General features: G+C 48.8%; 1 protein-coding gene across 4 annotated transcripts in view; it reads right to left on the reverse strand.

The window, feature by feature from the left end:
• YEATS2 (YEATS domain containing 2) overlaps positions 1-17,982 on the reverse strand; it is a 1,415,500-nt gene that overhangs the window by 1,170,145 nt on the left and 227,373 nt on the right. For all 4 annotated transcript variants that reach the window (XM_085634927.1, XM_085634925.1, XM_085634929.1 and 1 more), the window contains one exon: positions 9,602-9,763. In XM_085634927.1, coding sequence (XP_085491053.1) covers positions 9,602-9,763 — 162 coding nt within the window. The remainder of the gene's footprint in view (positions 1-9,601; positions 9,764-17,982) is intronic.

The following is a 17,982-nucleotide window of genomic DNA, read 5'->3' on the forward strand; positions in this document are numbered from 1 at the left end:
ACGATCCATCTGGCTATACCTGCTTTGGAGATAGCGTTACCTTTGTGGTGTGGGGCAAAGGCAACGAAAAGTTGTTTAGTCTTCCTAAAGATCTTAGTCCTGTCGATATAGTACATGAGGGCTCTCTTCACATCTAGTGTATGGAGTGCTCTTTCTGCGACAGTTTGTGGGTTTTGAAAGAAAATGGGCAGTTCAATAGTTTGATTCATGTGGAACTGCGATATCACCTTGGGCATGAATTTGGGGTTGGTACGTAGTACGACCCTGTTGGCGTGAACTTGTATAAATGGCTCTTGAACGGTTAGTGCCTGGAGTTCACTAACTCTTCTTAAAGAAGTGATCGCTACTAGGAAAGCTACTTTCCAGGTAAGGAATTGAATCTCGCATGAGTGTAGAGGTTCAAAGGGTGGACCCATCAGGCGTGTGAGGACCAAGTTGAGGTTCCACATCGGAGCCGGTGGGTGGCTTGGAGGAATTACTCGTTTGAGTCTTTCCAAGAATGCTTTGATGGCAGGCACTCTGAATAAAGAGAGGTGCTGCCTGTTCTGGAGATAGGCTGATATTGCGGTCAAATGGACACGTATCGAGGTGTACGCCAGATTGCATCGGTATAGGTGTAAGAGGTAACAAATTATGTTTTGGATGGATGCGTCTAGCGGGTTAATGTCATTATTATTGCAATAGATGACGAATCTTTTCCATTTGGCTGCATAGCAAGCTCTGGTAGTGGGTCTTCTAGCTTCCTTAATGATGTCCATACAGTCAGGTGGCAGGTTTAGGTAGCCAAACTCTAGGACTTTAGGAGCCAGATTGCCAGGTTCAGCTGTTGCGGATCTGGGTGCTGAATCTCTCCATGGTTCTGCGTCAAATGCGCGGGTTTGATCCGCAGCCTTTGATGCGGCACCACGGAAAGTTCGAGAAAAGTGGTGTACCATGGCTGGCGTGCCCACGTTGGAGCAACCAGGACGAGTGTCAGTGAGTGTTGTCTGAGTTTGCGAGCCACCAGCGGTATCAACGGTGCTGGGGGAAAAGCGTACGCAAATCTGCCGGACCAGTTCATCCATATCGCATTGCCCTGCGACTGTGGATGTGGGAACCTGGCGGCAAAGCTTTGGCATTTTGCGTTTTCGCTTGTGGCGAATAGGTCTATCTCTTTGGAGTACTGATGGGTGTAACTCCCACTCGTGCATCTGGTGGCTGTGTCTGCTGAGCAGATCCGCCATCTGGTTGTCCTTGCCGGGGAGGTGTTCCGCCATGAGGAACATGTTCCTCTGAATGGCCCACTTCCACATGCTCTGAGCCAGATGAGACAACTGTGGAGAGTGTGTTCCTCCCTGCTTCTGTATGTAGTACATGGCGGTCATGTTGTCCGTCCGGATCAACACGACTTTGTTGCACAAGTGTACTTTGAATGCTTTCATAGCCAGGAAGATTGCCATCAGTTCTAGAAGGTTGATGTGCATCTTCTTTTGTTGTGTTGTCCATAGTCCCTGCACTGTGTAGTTGAGTACATGAGCTCCCCATCCCTGGAGAGACGCGTCCGCTGTCAGTATTATCTGTGGAACAGGCTCTTGGAACGGTCGGCCCTTGCAAAGGTTTTGTGGATTCCACCAATGCAGAGAGTTGTATGCCCGACCGCTCACCAACACTAGGTCTTTTAGTTGTCCGTGAGCCTGGTTCCATTGACGTGCTAAGCACTCCTGAAGCGGGCGCATATGTAGTCTCGCGTGTGGGACTATGAAAATGCAGGAGGCCATCATGCCTATCAACTGCATGAACACTCGCGCGGGAAGGGAGTGTTGCTGTTTGAACTTGGAAATCAGCATTTGCATGCTGTTGATTCTCACTAAATTTGGCTGAGCTGTGGCCGCCAGAGTGTCTATGGTCGCACCTAGGTACTGTTGTACGTGTGCGGGTTGGAGATGTGATTTTGGGTAATTTAGTGAGAACCCCAGACTGTGAAGGAGGTGAATGGTGCGGGACATGTGGCTGGCACATTGCTGGGCTGACTTTGCTTGAACAAGCCAGTCGTCCAGGTAAGGGTAGACGTGTATGTGCTGCCTCCGTAGATGTGCCGCCACAGTAGCTAGGCACTTTGTGAAAACTCTGGGTGCTGTTGTGACGCCGAAGGGAAGAACCTTGAATTGGTAGTGCTGCCCTTGAATAGTGAACCTGAGATATTTCCTGTGTGATGGGTGAATGGGTATGTGGAAATACGCATCTTTGAGGTCTAGTGTGGCCAGGAAGTCTCCCTGTTTGAGCAGTGGGAGGACTTGTTGCAGGGTGAGCATGTGGAAATGCTCCGAAAGAATATAGCGGTTGAGGGGTCTCAGGTCTAGTATAGGTCTGAGTGACCCGTCCTTTTTTGGTATTAAAAAGTACAGGGAGTACACCCCTGTACCTTGCTCGTGGACGGGTACGACCTCTATTGCGCCTTTTTGCATCATGCTTAGCACTTCCTGCTGTAATAGCGCTAAGTGCTCTGAGGACATAGGACGGTGTTTTGGGGGTATTGTGGGTGGAGTAGAGGTTAATTCTAGGCAGTAACCGTGTTTGATAATATCTTTGACCCACCTGTCCGTGGTGATGGAGTTCCACGTGTCCAGGAACTTTTGCAACCTTCCCCCGACAGGTGTTGTGTGGTCGGGAGGAAGGGAGAGGGCGTCACTGTTTGTTCTTGGGAGAGGATCTGGTATTGCCGTATCCGCGTCCTCTGCCCTTTGTGCTTGAACCACGATATCCACCCCTGGTGTTTTTATCGTAGGTACTTTGGGTGTTGCCCTTGTTGTAGGTTTGCTGTGACCCCTGTCCTCTACCTGCTCCTCTATTACCTGGGCGACGAAAGGAGCCACTCCGAAAGGTCTGCGTTTGGAGAGCCCCCATGGACTTTGCAGTGTCTGTGTCCTTTTTTATTTTTTCTAGTGTGGTGTCAACCTCTGGCCCGAATAAGTAGTCTGGGTTGACCGGCTGGTTGAGGATGTTATTTTGCACCTCAGGTTTGAATCCGGAGATTCGTAACCAGGCGTGTCGTCGTAACATGACGCTAGTGTTTATGGCTCTGGCAGCTGTATCTGCGGCATCCAGTGCACACTTGATGGATGCGTTTGTGAGGAGTTGTCCCTCTCTGATGAGGATCTCTGCTCCCTCTTTGTATTGGTCAGGGAGATGTTGTAGTAATGTTTCTAGTGTGTCATAATGCGCTCGGTCGTAGCGAGCCAGGAGCGCTTGAGTATTGGCAATACGCCATATGTTAGCTGCTTGGGCCGCAACCCGTTTGCCGGAGGTCTCTAACACCTTGGACTCTTTGTCCGGGGGAGGGGCATCCCCAGTCGTCTGCGAGTGCGCCCGTTTACGAGCATTCGCGACTACTATGGAATCTAGAGGCAACTGTGCTCTAATAGGTAGGATCCCCAGGCGCTGACCTATATTTTTTGTCGATTCTGGGGTTTATTACTCTGGCCCTGGTGGGGTGTTTGAAAATGTCCTTTGCTGGTTTGAGGACACCTTTCAACATGGGTAGAGTTTTAACATGTTTTTCTGAGGATGCGAAAGTGTCCATGAGAAAATCGTCCTCGATGGTGTCAGAGTGGAGTTGAACACCATGATTGGCCGCAGCACGTTCAATGAGGGCGTTGAATGCGGCAGTGTCCTCTGTGGGAGACGTTTTTGCTCCATAGAGTTGCGGGTCCTGTGTATCCATAGGTGCACCCGAGTCTACAGGGTCATCCCAAGCTTGGTCAGGGTCCTGTTGGCCTTGAGGGTCCATCTCTCCGGGGTAGGGGGCGTGGTCACCCATGTAGTCCTCCAAAACGTCTGTGTCGGAGTGTGTCGGAGAGAAGGACTGTGGATCTTGGTAAGAGGCATGGAGAGGCTCGTAAAGAAGTGGTTCCGAATCCACTGGCAGCTTTTTCTTTAGTGGGATCCGGTAGGAGTCCAAAGCTGGCTCAGAAGTTATCCTCCTTTTGTGAAGCATCATTCTGCCTGTTGCGGCATCGATGATGTGTGAAGGCGACGTCTCCGTAGGAGAGTGTTCTGCAGGTGTGATCCTGGTGTGGGTGACACATGTTCTGATTTCGAACAGTTTTGGCGCCGTGGATGGTGGCAGGCCAAAAGTGATGTTGGCCGGTGCCGGAGAAGCTTTTTGAGCCTTTTTCGGCTCGGAGCTTGATGTGTCCTGGAGGGCCGCCTTATCTTTGATGCGTTGCAAGGATGCTGAAACTTGCCGCACCTGGAACGCCGACGGTTCTTTGGCGCCGACCGGTTCCGTTGAGGCAGTGCCACGGGGTCATCGAGTCGAGGAGAGGTAGTAGCTGTCGACGGCGTCGATGATTGTGCCTTTGGTGCTGTTTTGGAAGTGGTGTGAGATCCAGCAGCCATTTTGACCTTTGTGGTCGGAGCCGATTGTTTCGGTGCCGGGACCCGAGGCGGCTTGGCGGTACCGATGGTCTTTTTCCGTGCGTCGGCGCTGACGTCGGCTGCTGCAAGCTCGGCACCGAAGTCCCGTTTGGTGCGGTCGGTGCCGACGGGTTTGGCTGGCGTCGAAGGCGTGGTGGGCTTCGATCCGACCAGTGTGACTTTCAGTTTCGGTTTCTGCTGAACCGAGACGGCTTTCGGTTTCGGTTTCGATGAAGGAAAACCAGCCGTTTTGGGTAGTATAGGCTGCCACTTAATGTCCGAGGCCGGGCCAGAGGGCGGGGCCGAATGGATGCGGGATAGGTCTTGGGTAAGGCCCGAAGGCGATCCCTCGACCGGAGCCACAGACTGACGCACTGGGATATCCAAAGTCTGTTCGGGTAGGCCTTGCTCGTCACCGGAGCTACTCTCTTCGGCCCCTAAGGCCTCATTGTAGTCTCCTACCTCGGTGTCGGCTTCGTCTCTGTTGAAGAGTTGTTCTTCGACGTCTTCCGATCCGGAGTCGTGTTCGGAAGCGGGGCTGGAGGGTAGGTTCTCCACGTCTTGCACATCTTCGTCCTCGGCGTTGAAGATGTCAGTCGGGGCCGGTGCCGCTTGCTGCGCTTCGAGCCTCGCTGCTCGACTATTCCGGAGAGTCTTCTTGGATCGGAATCGGGCACAGGCCATACATGTGGACTCGTCGTGATCCGGTGAAAGGCATTTGTTGCACACCGGGTGGACGTCGACATGGGGATATTTTGCATTGCATACAGGGCACCGCTTGAAGGGCGTCCTCGATTCCATCGTCGATGTCGGGTCGATGGTCGGGTATGATGCGAAAAAGTTGGTTTCTGGAAGTTAGTAAACTAACAAATAACTATCGATACCGATCGGGAACAGTACCGACGCGAACTAAAGGCCTTTTGGCCTGTAAAAAGTTTTTCCTAACTTGAGTCAAGATAAGCACATCCGAACCCAATGGCGGAAAAAAAACAATCTGAGGATGGAGAGGATGCCCATGCGCACTGTAGTCCAGGGGAGGAGTCACCTATCCCAGGATACTTCGAAGACTCTTCCAGGACAACAACGTGCAAACATCTGGACCCAACACTAGGCGGCGATCTATGCACAGATATGAATTCAGCAGCCCACATGCCTCGAACCTTGAATTTCTCCTTTTTGAAGAAGTAGTCGATGACTGATGTCTAGGATAGGACAATGGCCTCTGTCCTTCTTTGGGACCAGAAAATAGCAGGAATAACAAACAGCCTATTTCTGGCCTGGGAACCCTCTATATAGCTCCCTTGGACAAGAGAGTCTTGACTTCCTCGCGAAGCAAGGCAAGGTGATCCTCCGTCAGCCGATCGTACACTGGAAACATAGATGGAGGGGTAGTCTCGAAGGGGAGGGAGTAGTCCCTTCAGACTATTTACAAAACCCACTTGTCTGATGGGATGCTCCGCCAGTGGTGGAGATAATGGCATACTCTGCCACCCACTGGCTGTGAATGATCCTGGAGGATCGGACTAGGAAGGTTTGCGGTGGAGGAGGGGGGGGGGGGGTCATGGCTTGGCTCGACTTCTGGCCTCCCGGCACATGGGGCCGGGATGAACCGCGTCGAAGGCCCCGCAGAGGTTGCTGAACTTGCGGGCCCGCTGGCCGAAATAGGGTTGGCGCGGGTGGTAGCCGCCTCCGTAGCCACGAAAGGAGAGAAAAGGAGATACTGGCCGGGAAGTTGTAGTGAGGCCCAAGGACTTGGCCATGGCCTGTGAGTCCTTGAAACGCTCAAGGGCGTTATCTGCTTGGTCTCCGAAGAGACAGGAGCAATAAAAGGGCATGTACCTGAGGTTAGCTTGGACATCCACTGAAAACCAAGATATTCCCAACCAGTGGGGGCGAAGTACGGCCACTGTCATGGAAATCGCTCTGCCCAGCGAGTCTATCGTGTCCAAGCCGCATCTGAAGGCAAACTTTGCTGCATCTCTACCGTCTGAAATAGCTTGAGAGAGTAGAGCCCGGTCGTCCTCCAAGACTCTGGGCAGCACCTGCGCAACCGTGTCCCATATCGAATGGGAATAATGGACCAAAAGGCATGAGGTGTTCACTGACCGCAGTGCCAGACTGGCAGAAGAAAAACATTTGTTCCCAAAACTCTCCAGTCTCTTGGATTCCCTGCCCTGTCCGGAGGTGCGGAAAGGAACGCGCAACGAGAAGTGGAAGCCTGGACCACCAAGTTTTGTTGGGTGGGGTGGGCGGTGAGGAAAACTGGGTCTCCCGGTGCAGGGCGATGGCAGCAGACAATCGTCCTATTCACAGGAGCCCCTGTGCTAGGTTTGGACCAGGTGCCCAAAAGGACATCCGTTAAGGCCTCATTAAAAGGCAGCAAGGGTTCCAAGCTGGAGACCCCAGGCTGAAGGACCTCGGTCACTGCCACAGTAGGGAGCTGCAGGTCCCAATCCTCTTCATACATCCTTAACCCTTCAGAATAAGGCAGGTTGAACGGCATGGAGCCGTACGGCTCTGTCGGCGCTGGTCAACGCCCGACCGGCTCCGTGTCGTCGGGAATGAGGATTGGGGAGGCGCCGCCAGTGGGCGCTCCCGACGCTAAGAACCTCGATGCTGGACGAAGAGCCAGGGAAGGTCGCTGCGGAGGTGGAGTCGCAGGCGCGGGTCCCACGGGAACTCCTCCATCATCTGAGCCAGCAGGGTCAGGCCAACCAAATATGGTGCAAATGGGGGTCATAGAACTCCTTAAGCTGGGCAGGGGGCGCACCCGGAAAGGCGGAGTCGGACCAGGTACCAGCTCAGCAGAGCCGGGCCTCGAACGCCAAGGTTCCTTTGCTGCATCGTGAGACAGGCGGGGTGACGTCGAAGCACGCTTCGACTTCTTATGTTTTTTGTGGTGCCTCTTACCTGACTTCGATGAAGAAGACTTTGATTCACCGGAGCGGTGCTCAGACCTTCCTCTCGACAGAGACTTGGACCGGGATTGAGACCGACGAGGTGACCTCCACAGTGCCGGACGACGGGCTGCAAGCATCTTTAGGGACCACTCCCTCAAAGCCTTCGGCACCATTGCCATTGTTGGAGCATGACTTCGAGTCATGGTCGCGCTCCAGAGACACACTAAGTGGGGATCCGCGACCAACATGTCGCAGTGACAGCCGTCACACGTCTTGAACCCCAAGGTCTTCTTACGTGACATTCCTACACAGCAAAAGAAGTTGCCAAAAAGTAAAAAAAAATCTGTAAAAAATTGACAGGGGGGAGCTCTCTTCAACGGATCGGTGCTGGCTGGTGCCGAAAGAAAAGAACTGACGTCAGCGTGCAGGAGTGGCAGTTATATTGACGACGCGAACGTCACGAGAACTACAAACACGACAACTTTGCGCGGTGTCGACAGACGACACCTACTGACGCGCACGGGTACTGCGAAATAAAATCTTCTGGATCCAGCCTGACACCTGGAAGTTCAAAGGTAAGGAATCTGCAGCTAGATGTCTCTATCAGATAACAAATGTAGTCATAATCATCGGTTTATAATCAATATTTTCATGTTCACAATAAAGTGGTGTTGCTATTCAGTCATGGGCGACACCAGCGTAAGAGGGCCCTGATAAGTCCTGTCCTTCGCAAAACGATATGTGGGCCCAAAAAATCAAATAAAATATATTACATGGCATTTGAATTAAGTACTGACTTTTCTGGTTATCTGTCCCCAAGCAGTGTTCTTTAAACAACTTGTTGGAGTGCTCCAGTATATTCTGATTTAGTGGTTTGCAATTCTCTAAAGTAACACCATTGTTGCCCTTACAGGTAGCAGGGTAGCACCAGTCTTTAAACAAGTATTCTTTCTGCAGATTTTCTACCCTGACTAGTTGAGTACTGTGCAACATATTTTAGTCATTGTCACAGCTACCTATCTGATTTTTAACATAACTAGGCAGTGTAGTGGTCTCAATGTCGAATCAGATACTATAAAAATGGCCTAGGATCAAGATTATAGCACGCCGACGGTATCCACCCTTATGCAGTAAACATGAGTGTTATGGTATAGTGACCAATACCCATAGAGAAGTGGTGGTTGAACCTAACGAGCTAAGACGCAAACTTAAGGCATGATGGAGACTGACTAACAAAGGAAAACAGATCAGCACTGTAGTGAAGAAGGAACTTTAGAGTGGAAAATGAAGACCACAAGCAGACTTCTGCATCATACTCCTTGGAGGACAATCTAGCAAGCAGCAGAGCCAGGCAAATGTAGAGACAAGGAATAACATTCAATGAGAACTGAGGAATTCAAGGAACGAGTAGAAGCTGGCAAACAAACAGTCTGAAGAATACAAGGACAGTATGTTGAATGAATCCTATAAGGGCAGCGACAGCCATAATAGTAGCAAGGAAAGGCTGCCTGGGAATGTAGGCTTTATCATGGGCCTTTCTGAGAAATAGCACAAAGGGAAATACAAAAACTGAACTGGAAATATTTGGAAACACTAAAGTAGAAGATGGAGAGCTGGCTAGCAGGTCGATTCATGAACCTCATTAAACGAAACAAGGTTGAGAATTTTTGGATACAAGGACAATTAGGAAATGCTATATACCTGAATGGAGAGATTCACGCAGGAAAACATGTACCTTGTACCTCACCAATTAAATTGATATCCATGGCTTTAGACCGACAATATACAACGTCATGTGAAGGCCAAGCTTGTACTCTTTAGGCATGTCACAATGCATTCACTCAGTCTGCCATCTCATTAATGCAAAACAGGAGACCAGCTACTCATCTCGACCCATTATTATACATTTGTTTGATTATCTATATGCAAAGTGCATGGGAGTCTGGGGATGTGGAGGGTTCGCCTTTAGCCAGATCACGAGGAAGAGGACTCGTAGGGGAGGAGCAAGAATTGACTGAGGGAGGTATTTAAAATGAGTTTGTAAATTTATTTTGATGGAATATACGTTGTGGGACACAGAACACTAGGTTCAACTTTGGGGGGAAAAAACAAAGAGCACTTCTGTCACTAGTGGAGATATGAAACATTTTTGTTCTATTTTTGGTTTGCATTTCTTCACAAAACAATGAAAAGTAAAGTATATAATCTAGCAAAGTATATTTCAATGATGAACGACTTATTAAAAAAATTCCATGCTCCAGTGAACTCACTAAACCGGAAAAGAGGCAGAAAGTAATGAAAGTTACCTGACTTCAACCAGGTCGTTTGGCTTGTAACTGGGATGCAGGAAGAACCACACTTTCTTGACAAAATGGTGAATGCTGGGCTCATTTTGGGATCCACGCACATACACCATCCACTTATGAGTAGATTGATCGTTCTCTTCTCTCTTATCAGGAGGAATGTATCTGTGGAATCAAAGATCGAGAAGTCAAGCATCTATTAGAAGGCAGCTTTTTTGTTTTGTGCGAGTTTGCTAAATCAAAAACGTCATACCAACTGAATGCTCACACAAATTTGCTTCTGAAATGCATTCCCATACAGTTCAATTAGACTACATCACTACTAAAGAGCAGATATCTTATTTCAAATATTTTCTGGAATTACTCATTTATTATATGGATAGCCATTCTATGATCCCTTCTCTATTCTTGTTAAACGAAAAGCACAAGAGCTGATATTTCAGATCTGCAGCGTTTTTTCTAAAATGTTCTTACATGCCAGTCGTTCTCAAGAACTTTTAAGACATTTTGAACAAATGATATTTGTGGAGTTACAATCACCCCAGTGTGAGAACAACAGACAAAACTACTGCTAAAAACATTAACACTGAAAAAATATAGAACTCTAAAACATACAATTTTTATAATATTTATTATTGCTCTATAGCTTAGCGTCTAATTCGTTTTGGAACAATTTGTTGGACCTACAGAGACTGTAGTAAAGGCCCTTAAATATAGCTAAGTGTACTTGAGACATCAATGAATGTACTTTTGCTGATGACGGGAGCAAAAAACTGTTTGCTTTTCTGCACTAAGCTAAAGCTATTCAAGTGCCATGAAAACCAAATGGACAACAATAGATAACCACTGCCAATACATAGACTAGCACTGTATGGTGGTGACTGTGCTTGGTATAGGAGCACATCAGCTTGCTACACAGAGCCTGTCCATGAAGATGGTCTTTGATTGCCCCAGTTTCAGCAACTCTTACCTGCCATGAACATTTCTAGAGCTCAGAATTGGGAGAGTATGCATCCCAGAAATCCATGCAGGAAATCCTTCCAGCAACACAGCCATGTGTCCGCTTTTCAGACATGGCAAGGAGGGAAGCGCCCAGATTAAATCAGTCTGGTTCAGGAGCAGAGCTTAGCATGGGTCTTCCATGGAGCCGGGGACAGGGCAACATGGAATTAGGTGACATGCAAACTATATATTGTTAGTCCTCCATTTGTTCCCCAAACCTGTATCCACATCCAGCAGCTGCTGCCCAAGTTCAATTTCATACCCAGATGTCTCTCATACCCTGAATAAGCCCTGCTAATTGATGTTAATTAGAAGCTTGGTTGGCCCAAGCAAGCACTAAAGCACTAAAATATTGAAATATCACTAAACGAGTCTCATGAGGGAAGAAGGGCTGGAACTCCTAAATCATGAATGTGATCACAAAAGTTAGAGTTAGAATAACAGCAAACAACCTGGGACAAGGAAGAACTCTAAGAATTAGCATGCAGGGGACCTCCTGATTTTAGGATGCCCAAAAAAAAAAAATGTACTATCCCACCATTACTAGTACTTGCATGCATCACTCCACTGCCCTCACACCTTCATATTCAGGATAGTTTACTTGGAACCATTCTTATAATTGATACCTATCAGTTCACCAGATGTGAAATGTACTGCCAGGAGTGACCTCTCAACATTTCCAGATTTACATAGATGAAAGCATACTATAATTTCCAAACAGAAGATTCATACTTCTCACATTGTCATTATCAGGTAAAAGTTGATCCTTTTATTTTATTTTCTGAGTTTTGTATAGCGCGAACAAGACCCAACATAGGGTAACAGAGCGCTTCACAGTAAAGAGTAAAACAATTTCAAGACAGTTTAGTAGGGTCCTAGACAGAATAAAATTAGGTACATATGAAGAACGGATAGGTACAATACGATAAAAACATGTTAAGAAGACATAGTACGTCAGTTCCGGGCATTAATGCAAATTTCAGTACAATCAAATCTTATTTGTCAAGGCAGTCAGCAGAAGGAATCATAGAGATGAGTTTAGAATAGCGGGCTGTGAGAGGGATGGGCGAAAGGAAAAACGAGGAGGCCGAATTCGTCGATCAATTTTGATGGGGTTTATTACAAGGTGTACAAGAAGTCATCCAACAAGACAAGTGGAAGATTAGTGTAGCCGGGTCTCCTTCACTCCTAGGGTGATGGTGATCTCCTTCCTGCGTGCTCTGTGGTCCTTGGTGTGGATGGGCACCCCGGTAGGCTTGGAAAAGAAAAGGAGAGAAAAGGCGATAAGTTCTTCTGTTGCTACTGTCCTATCGGGACAAAAGAATTGTTCTAAGATCGCTTTCTCTGTTTTCTCTTCCCCGAAATGTCCCCCTAAAAGAGGACTGTGGGCAAGAAACATCACTTTTTCTCTATAGGCTAGTGGGACCAGTAACTGCAAGGGAAGGTCCCTCCCTCCCTTCCTGTATAGCAACCCTTTCCTTACGATGAACTGGAAACCTACTTGTTCTGGGTCTTCCTCATCTGTGGCCTTATTCCAGGCCTCACTTAGGTTAGGGTCCTCCCTCTGTGCAGCAAAGAAGGCCCTGTCATACTGCCACATAGCATCCTCCTTTCTCTGAGTCAAGGCGACCCTGGTCCCGTCCCTCTTTTCTCTCTTCTTTTGCTTCCCGCTTTTCCGGGGTTTCCCTTGTGGTGGTGTTAGATAGGGTACTTTGGAGAAAGGAGCTCTCAGGCACCAGTCTTCCTCGCCAGCAGCTGTCTTTGGTACCTCTTTGGACAGATAAGAATGGTTCAGGTAGACGCGGTATTAATCCTACCCTCAGGGGAACTGCTGCATAGTCTGGACCGTGTTGGATCTGCACGTCTGTGGTAGGATACCGCTCATTATCCCCATGTACACATTGTATATTTACAGTCCCAGTGGTCTGTGTGATACCACCCGGCATTGCCGAGGGTTGTATCACGCTCTGTAGACACCCTGTGTCCATCAGTGCTTGTCGATTCTCCCCGTTGACCCTCACAGTGTGATAGTAAGGTGGTCTTTTCCCTGCGGGGTTGCAATAGTAGAAGCGGGTGAGGCCAATCTCCATGGGCTCTTCTTTTTGGGGACATACCCTGGCTATGTGACCAAACCCTCCACAGGAGAAACACTGAGGTCCGGGGGTGGGGGTGGGGGGGGGGGGTGTATATTCCCCTGCAATCTCTACTGCCTTGTCGAGGGTGAGACTGGTGTGTTGACGCACCCACTTCTGTACAGGCGGGTGTAGGGAGGATAAGAACTGTTCTAGATATATTTTCTCCATAATATCCTCCTTTGTGGCGGTCAGGGGTTTCAACCACCGGTCAGCAAGATCCCAAATCAGATAGGTGAGGGTTCTGGGGGTCTCCTGGGGCCCTTCTTTCACCTGTCGGAGCCGTATTCTATAGGTTTCGTCATCTATCCTTAGTCTTTCCAACATGGTTTTCTTTACGTCCTCGTATGGGGTGAGACCTAGGGGTTAGCGGCTTGATAAGTGACCTGTAGTTCACCAGTTGGCAACAGACCGAGGTATTGGCCCCATTTGTCGGCAGCCCAACCGGCTGCTCTGGACATGCTCTCAAAATTAGTGAAGAAAAAATCAGGGTCCTCCCCGCTGACATACTTCTGGAGGACCACCAACGGTAGAGTGGAATGGCTCCTTTGCAGGCCCAGGGTGTCCGCTAGTCTATTGAAGATGGTCTCCTGGGTTTGGCTTTGTTCAGTCATAGCTTTGTGGAGCTTCTCACGATCTGCACTACGGCCTCCATCCTTGCTGATCCCACTTCTGACACCAGGTGTGAGAAGGATGGGCGAAAGGAAAAACAAGGAGGCCGAATTCGTGGATCAATTTTGATGAGGTTTATTACAAGGTGTACAAGAAGTCATCCAACAAGACAAGTGGAAGAGTAGTGTAGCCTGGTCTCCTTCTCTCCTAGGGTGATGGTGATCTCCTTCCCACGTGCTCTGTGGTCCTTTGTGTGGATGGGCACCCCGGTAGGCTCGGAAAAGAAAAGGAGAGAAAAGGCGATAAGTTCTTCTGTTGCTACTGTCCTATCGGATGAGAGCCCTTCACCAGATTTAGCAAAACACCCCCGTTGTGCGAAAGAAAAGTCTATCAGGCTTTCCCGGGTCGGTCATGGAGGAACAACTGAAAAGGGTTGGCAAAACGGGACAGCCCTGGTGTAACAGACTAGGGAAACGTAGTATTTGTTACTTCCCTTGTGTCAGGAGGCTGTCGGGCTATCAGAAAGTGAATAGGATGTGAGGGAACAAGGAGGGGATCAATAGGTGCTCAGGGAAAACCAAAAAAAACAAACAATGAAAGCGGAGGCACAAATAGCGTGATTAACGGACACTCGTGCAACACTCTTGATTAGTGCTTGGTGCAGGGATATCCCTCCCTATCTACTCCCTCTCCCCACCCGTACCACGTACCGCATCAGCCGCAACTCTACGGAGTTGCGGCGGCTCATAGGTATCCTCCGGGGGCGTCCACCACTCTTCAAACCAGGTCTCCACTCCATCTTCCTGCTAGACGGTCACACCGGGGTCAGCTCCTGGACTCGTGTTCCCTGGATGTCCTCTGTTGGGCACGTGCTCCTTCTCCTCGTCGCTCTTCTCCTCGCTCCTGGGCTGTTCACTCCGCTCCTCTGGTCCAAGACGACGCTGTTGCTCTTCCGGGTTTCTTTCATACATAATTTGCCCCTCCACCCCGTCTTCCCATTGGCTCCTGACTTCCTCTGGCGGGATTCCTCCCTGTACAGAAGAGGCCGTGGAAGTGATTAACCCTTTCTCTTCCTGCCCTCGGGTCTCCTCTTTGCTCTGATTCCGATAGGAAGGAAGGAGGGGTAGGGTGTCTACGGAGGCGACCTCTTCATACGGGCTAAGTGAGATGTAAGCAGAGATGTACACGATGTTAGAACTTCCTCAAGAACAGTGATTGAAGAAGTGTGGAGAGTCATTCAAGAGAGGGGAAGTCGAAAGGAGATCAGTTGAAGTTTAATGAGTCAAAGTCGGTGGGGAATGCCAAGGATTTAAGGGAGAAATTTGCTCATCAGAAAGGTTTTAGTTTCCGTTTTGCATTTTGACGTAGAAGAGATTCTTCTGATCCTCGGGGGAAAAGAGTTCCAAATTCTTCGTGCAGCTCAGGAGAATGCTCTATCAAATGTTTTTTTCTTGCTAAAGCAGGAAGGTTTTAAGAGCAGAATGTCGGAGCTCCTAGTGAGTCTGTTTCCACCCGATAGCGCAAGTTTCTGGGCTAGGTATTGGGGTGTCTTGTAGTGTAAGGCTTTATGAGTGATGCAGGCCATCTTTAGCTGTATTCTCGCTTCGTCGGGCAGCCAGTTGAGCGCTTTCAGGCGTGGCGAGATGTGGTCAAATTTTCTAGAGCCTAATGCAGAGGCGAAAATCCTTGCTAAAGTACTGGAAGCCAGGTTGCATCCCCATCTTGCGACCTTAATACACCCCGACCAATCCGGTTTCATGCCAGGCAGAAACACAGCAATGAATCTACGCAGACTCCATGGAGTATTGGCCAGATTACCCACCATACAGGAGGAGGCGGTCATTCTCTCTCTGGACGCAAATATGGCCTTCGACCGGGTGGAATGGCCCTTCCAATTTGCTGTACTGCAACACCTCAGTTTTGGGCCCAATTTTTGTGCTTGGGTTCGGTTGCTGTACACAAGACCAATGGCACAGGTAGTGGTCAACGGACGACTGTCAGGAGAGTTTACCCTGGGACATGGCACCCGGCAGGGATGCCCCCTGTCACCGCTTCTATTTGCTCTGGTGCTCGAGCCCTTGGCGGCACGGATTAGGTGGGACCCAGAAATAAGGGGATTGCGGTCGACTGAGGGGTGGGAAGACCGTATATCCCTTTACGCAGATGATATCCTGCTGAATATGGCGAACCCCCGAAAGTCCATTATCTGCCTACTGGACATCTGCGAATCATACGGCAAAGTGTCGGGCTACACCTTAACTGGGCGAAGTCGGTACTGTATATACTTAAGGGTCCCCCTCCGAGTTTACCCCGGGGCGTGGAGATATCGCTGGCTACGGAGGGATTCAAATATTTAGGTATACACTTCACACCACACCCCACACAATTTAACGAACGTAATCTCCTACCACCTTTGAAGAGACTCCGCAGCGATGTGAAGTGGTGGCACGCCTTGCCATTGACGCTCCTGGGGAGAGCAGCTCTGTTCAAGATGATGGCTCTGCCCAGGTTTTTATATGCATTACAGAACACCACAACGCCTGTTCCCAACTCCTATTTCAGATCCATTGAGGCAGAGGTGGGACACCTCCTTTGGGAGGGAAAGCCCCCGCGGATAGTGCAACGTAAAATTACACAGAGTTGGTATGACGGGGGCATCGCCCTTCCCAACATTCAGTTCTATTATTGGGCCTCGCAGCTCACAGTGGCTAATCAGTGGCTTCACGCCTCACAGGATGAACCCGCATTGTGTATGGATAGGCACACTCTCGGTACAGATGGAAGCATGGGGGCCCTATATGATAAAAAGCGGAGAAGAGCGTTGGTTGGTCCTACGGCTCACACCGTGCATATCTGGTCAGTGGCACAAGGCACATTAGGATGGGAGGGAGTGCTCACACAACACACACTACTCTGGGACAGCCCCAGGTTGGGGACACTGCGCACCAGTAAATGCTTCTCCCGATGGGACCAAATAGGCATCTCCATGGTCGGGGACTTGTGGAAAAAGGGGGAAATAGTGACGTTCGCACAGCTACAAGTAACATACCACATGGCACAAACGGAGCATTTCCGATACACCCATATAAAACATGCATTAAAAATAGCCATAGCCCCTGGAACGGACCTCCCCGACGCCTCACCATTAAAGGACCGATTGTTGACGGACCATCTTACCAAAAAAGCAACCTCCTTAACATATCGCAAGTTGATCAATAATCAGACAGACCCCACCCAAGAGCTTAGGGAAAAGTGGCAAGCCGAGATAGGTGACATGGACGAACAAGACTGGCAGGAGGCCCTGTCCTCCCCACGGGAGGTAGCAATCCCATCCAGACTGAAACTTATGCAACTTAAAATACTGCACAGAACATATTTCACCAGGACCACACTTTATAAAATAGGGAGGGCGGAGTCACCGCTTTGCCTGAGAGGGTGCGACGTTAACGGCTCTTTCTACCATACATTGTGGGACTGTCCCCGTATCACGGTTTATTGGAAGTCAACCATGGATACGTTCGCTAGTGTGAGTGGTTACGAGCTCTCCCCAGAGCCGAGGAGATGTCTACTCAATGTGTGGGAACCTACAGACCTTAATCACGCAAAGCAGTGCTGGTCGACCTTGGGTATGGCGCTAGCCAAACAAAGCATTGCTCGGCTGTGGGGTGCACAGACGATCCCCTCCCATCGACAATGGTGTGATGATCTAGACAGCCCTGGATGGGATAGTGCAACTCTTGTTATTTCTTCGACCTTGGTTTAGGGGTCGCTCCTCTAGCAGCACGCCACTACTTGTTAAAATTCAACATACTCAGAGATTAAACGGGAGTGCGCGATATTTCAACACTTATGATCTAGACAGCGCCATGATGGCAGAGAAATCAGTATTCATCCATATGGGTTGTCCACAAAAATGGAAGAGGGTATGGGGCAAATGGAACACATATCGTGGGAACATTTGCGCCCCTCCCCCGGAGGACTCCAACCCAGATTTGAGCAATTGAAAACGCAATGGACGGACACTGGGGGACGACTCACAATACTTCAGTGTTCAGAGGGCTGAGAAATATGGTAGAGCTCATTTGTTTACATGTAACGTTCTTTGCGGCAATGGGAAGGACAACACTTGGTCTTTTAAGAAACATGCTGCAATTGTTTGTACTCGGCTGTGGTATGATGTTAATCTTAATAAAAAATATTTTAAAAAAAATAATAATGTTTTAGATCCTGTTAAGAGTCTTGCGGCTGCATGGAGGCATTGTGATGCATTCAAATTAAGACATACTGAATCATGGAATCTATGAAGGCCCACTTCCTTTCTAGCTATAAATAAATTAGACAACATCCTATAAAACTTAAATGTTTGTGGTTATCTTATTTGATGCATAAAAATACACTGTATTTTGTAACTGCATACTGATATCTGAAAGCCTACATACATAACAAGCGCCAGGATCTATTTTCATTCCTATACATAAGTTAGTTAATGGCAAATTGGCTCGGCCAAGCTTCGAGGACTTTTCAGTCTGGAAAGATCTCTGCACAGATGAAATCTTTTATTGCCTAGGCCAAGAGACTCTAGGGTTACAGATCATCTTGAAATGCAGTTCTATTTCGGATATTTTTGAGTTTGCATTA

The sequence above is a fragment of the Triturus cristatus genome, chromosome 11 (assembly GCF_964204655.1).
Source record: "Triturus cristatus chromosome 11, aTriCri1.1, whole genome shotgun sequence".
NCBI lineage: Eukaryota > Metazoa > Chordata > Amphibia > Caudata > Salamandridae > Triturus > Triturus cristatus.